This window comes from Arachis ipaensis, chromosome B09 (assembly GCF_000816755.2).
Source record: "Arachis ipaensis cultivar K30076 chromosome B09, Araip1.1, whole genome shotgun sequence".
Lineage (NCBI taxonomy): Eukaryota > Viridiplantae > Streptophyta > Magnoliopsida > Fabales > Fabaceae > Arachis > Arachis ipaensis.
The window spans coordinates 7,416,325-7,420,741 of record NC_029793.2 but is presented as its reverse complement, the minus strand read 5'-3'; the positions used below and the strand labels follow the sequence as shown (position 1 = coordinate 7,420,741).

At 25.7% G+C, this 4,417-nt stretch overlaps 1 protein-coding gene across 1 annotated transcript in view; it reads right to left on the bottom strand.

Annotated features, from left to right (window-relative positions):
* Positions 1–4,417, bottom strand: part of LOC107616985 (protein HOTHEAD) — an 8,350-nt gene that overhangs the window by 2,510 nt on the left and 1,423 nt on the right. Inside the window, exon 3 of the mRNA XM_016318830.2 lies at positions 127–437. Coding sequence (XP_016174316.1) covers positions 127–437 — 311 coding nt within the window. The remainder of the gene's footprint in view (positions 1–126; positions 438–4,417) is intronic.

Genomic DNA, 4,417 nt, shown 5'->3' with positions numbered 1-4,417 from the left:
AAAAAATTTTGAAAATATTTAAAAAATAATTTCTAAGATCAGTTTGTGTTTATGAAAATAAAAAATCTAATATATTTAAGTAGAATTATTTAGAGAAAATTATGATGATGAGTCATATGAACCTACCTTTTGTATCAAAAACAATTTTTTGGACAGTTGCATATATCAAAACAGTAAGTTTTTGAGGGTTGGCAGAAGCAAGCAATTCAGCAGCAGTGTGACGGCGTCCAAATCTATCAAAAATGGTTCCACCAAGCTTAGTTCCATATATATGATCATATGTGAATCCATTGAATGGTGACACCCCTGAATCTAAGAGGCTGTCCCTCACTGCTCTTTGATATGATGAAAACGTTGGCCTGTGAACTATTTGCTTCTCAATCCATGGATATGATTCATTCACTAGCTTTGGATCCCACCCAACTTTCTCTATAAACCTGCATCATTAACACTAATATTATTGCATGCTAATAAATAATAAATGTTCATTAAGGGCAACCATATATATTACAATAGAGATGATGAACGGGTATTGTTTCATGTATAAGTAATTTCATATACCGAAATATTTGGTAACTAAAAAAAAATTAATAAAAAATATTAATGAATATTAAATAAGATAAATTCTGAATTTTTTTTATTATTTTCTAGCATTACCGTTTTATATATTACTACTTCTATTTTTAATATAATATGATTTAATAAGTATATAAAAGCGAGTTTTTTTTTTTTATCAAAGATAGGGAGATTCGAATTCGCAACTTGTGAGTATAGAGAGACTATATCATTTGAACTATAACTCATTGACATATAAATGTGAGTTTAATTGGTATTAAAAGTTGGAATCATACTATTTGAAATTGTATTTAGTTATTGAGATATGGCATAAATACATAATTAAATTAAAAGACAAAAAATTGTGTTTGTTGATCTATTTTTACTTTAAAAGATAAAACAATATAAGATATTTATATTCTAAAATGTACTACTATTTTATAGTTATCTCTCTATTTTTAAACATATCTTTTCATTCTCTGTCTTTATATTTATGTAATATTAATTCCATCTATTAAACATATAGCTTAAGGATGATAAAAATATGTCTTAATACATAGATGTTAATAAACATGTGTGTGTTTAACTACCATTTCCTTCTGTCTCATCACTAATAATTTAAAGATTCGTTTTCATATTTCAGATACTTTTAATTTTAAAATAATTTTTGAGTAATATGCTAGGAAATTAATATTATATGAGTTGCTAAATAAATTTAATAATTTTTATTAAATTTTAATTTCATATATTTTTTTATTTGAGTTTTAGATATTTTTATTTTTAAGAGTTTTGAATAATTTTTTTATATTAAATGTTAATTATAATATGATATTGACCGTATAATATTAGCTTTCAATAAATTATTATTATTATTAATAAAAACACGTGACAAGCTCTTAACCACACACCATAAGGATACTGAGCCCTTGAAATTACAGAAGGTACTACTGTAATCCTCTAGAATTAATTAGTGCAACACTGCAACATAGACCAAGTAAAAAATATATTTAAAAAAATACTAACTGGTGCATGATTTTGTTGTCATAAATTGTTACACATACTAGACAAAATTTAAACTTTCAAAAATTGTTTAAAGCTCTAGAAATTGAAGATGATTGATAATAGAAAAAGTATTAAAATTAAGCAATTATAGCATTGTGCCTATCCACTGTCTTTAACTAAAGCCTTAACTTTAAGAAATGCTATTTTGTTTTAAATTTGGATCCTCTAAATTTTAAATTTTCACTTTAGAGAATAAAGTAAGATCTCGCATTATTGAATATTTTCTCTCTCATATTTTCTCTTGATCTTACCTATAAAATAAATGGTGATAAATCATACTTTATCCTTTAAAGTAAATTTCAAAATTTAAAAGATCCAAATCCTTCTATTTTACTTTATTTCTTTTATCAACCTGTCAAAATATGTCACCCACATGGATTAACTTAACTAATATAAGTAAATTTGTATTATCTATTGTTTTTACTTTACTACCCCCCTAAAAAAACAAAACCCCCAGGCCAAAATAAAGAAAACACACATAAATTCACATTAAGTTCATCTTTACAAGTAAATAGAAAAAGGATTCCATATATTATGAGTTTATGACATAAGGTCAAGGATAAAGATATCCAAAACTTAGTATTTTTTCCCAAATCTTAACAGATTTTGAACGAGACTATATCTAAAAGAAACAAAGACATTTGGAAAATACTATATAAAACAATAAAATAAAATAAAACAGAATCTAACCACTGTACATAATTAGTATTGAGTAGTAATTTTTAATTGTTTATATTAAAATTAAAAAGATTGTTTGCGATGATATGAGAAATAGATTACACACTAACCATATATAAATTATGATTTAGTCATTTAACGTTGGCAAAATTTTAGTTACCTCATGGCCTTAAAAAACACTCATTATAATGCACTAAAATTTCAAACTAAGAGAAGCGGTAAAAAATAATCTTCCATTGATCCCTTTACAGTTAACTAACAGCCTTAGTTTTTACATCTTACATTATTAATCTCATGTATATCGTCTAAGCCATTTATTTCAGTCAAAGATCGCAAAATAGATATGAGAAAACTTGGTTATTATTAGCTTCGGAAAAGACTAGAGACATGATACACAAATGAATGGCCTACATCAATTGGAAATGGCATGTGTCAATAATTATTACTCTTTAGTCTTACCAACCACTATAAAACCAAATAAAGTGATGTAATTGTTATTACTCCATCACCATCATGTGTAGCATTTTATTTGGGTATCATGTACTCAAAAAATTAAAATCATCATGTGTAGCATTTTAAAGACTAGCAAGAATGTAGTTTCTTCTTCTGATCATTTAAAAGTTTGGTAAGTTCACAAGAACATAAACTTTTTTTTTTCTCATTAAATGAAGATTAAGTTTACCTTTGTATGTTTTTCATGTGCGTGTGTGTACTATATTACAAAATTAAATAGCTCGTGGGATATAGTTTCTTTCACTTGTGAAAAAAATTAGAAGGATGAACAAAAAGCAATTATGATGTAAATAAATATTTCAAACAATAAGATGATATATAACAAGTTAGCACTACTTATTACTTTTTGAAATTTTCTTCTAACTTATGTTATCACCCTTTTTTGTGTGCTTTTAACTTTTTGTCACTTTTATATATTCTTTCTAATTAAGTTAATCATTTACCTAAGGATTGAGCACCTTAATTACTTTTACCAAAAAAAAGAAGATTCCTTGTAAAATGAAAGTATTGTTCTCTTTCCATATATATCTGACAATAACCCCACCTAATAATCACTTCCATCACATAAAATAGGGTTGCGTTTCAAAGGACCACAAAGACTCAAAGAGTTCCCACCAAAAATATAAAGAAAAATAAAGGACCACAAGGAGCATTTAATTGATAATTAAGAACTGAGGAAGAGGAAATTCCATGAAAAGAAGATGTAGTAGCCATAAATGTTATAAATATGAGAGGGTCACTATGAACAATATTTCAATCTTAATAGCCTTAAACAATTTCAATCCAATGATGTAACTGCTTTTTTAGTTAAGACCAATTTTCTTCAAACATGTTCTAGCCTAGGCCTATATATAGCTAGCTACATTATTTTGTTTACATTTTTTTAAAGTTGGTACATGATAATTTTGTACCCTAATTTCTCTACCATAATTATATATACCAGTGAACTAATAGAGTTCTCTTAGTAACAGATTTTGATTTTTATGGATACATATTTGAACATGAGTATTTTTGAAAAAAAAAATTGCATTAAAATCTCTTTCAATTTCCACTATAGTAAATTTTTAAATAATGTCATAATAAAGAGACATAGAATGTCAATAGTACTACCTCCATATTTTATTATTAAGTTTAAATTAAATAGAATAATTCAAGAGAAAGGAGAAGAGGAGAAAAATATTGTAGGCTTATTTAAAGGTTAAAATGAATATCTTGCTGGATAAAATAGTCTAAAATTGATTTTAACCAAAATATAAAGTCCAACAAGCACATAACAAGTTAACAACAGTTGAAAATTTTTCCCCCTTGAAAAGTAACTTTCCATTTGTGGAAGGGAAAATAGACATTTAAGAAGTTGTTGGAATCTTTATGCAGTATTAAAATCCTTCACGTGTAATTCCATTAATTAGTTGTTATCCATGAGAAGTGCACTTACAAGCAAAATCCAATAAATAAAAAAAATTACTTATAAATATAGCAAAATGATTACTTCAGGTTAATTCAACCAGATTGTAGTTGTTTTTAGTTAATATTTATTATAATATGATTTAGAATAATAAATTGAATCAATTTAAATCAAGTATTTTTTTAAAACTACACATTATAATGA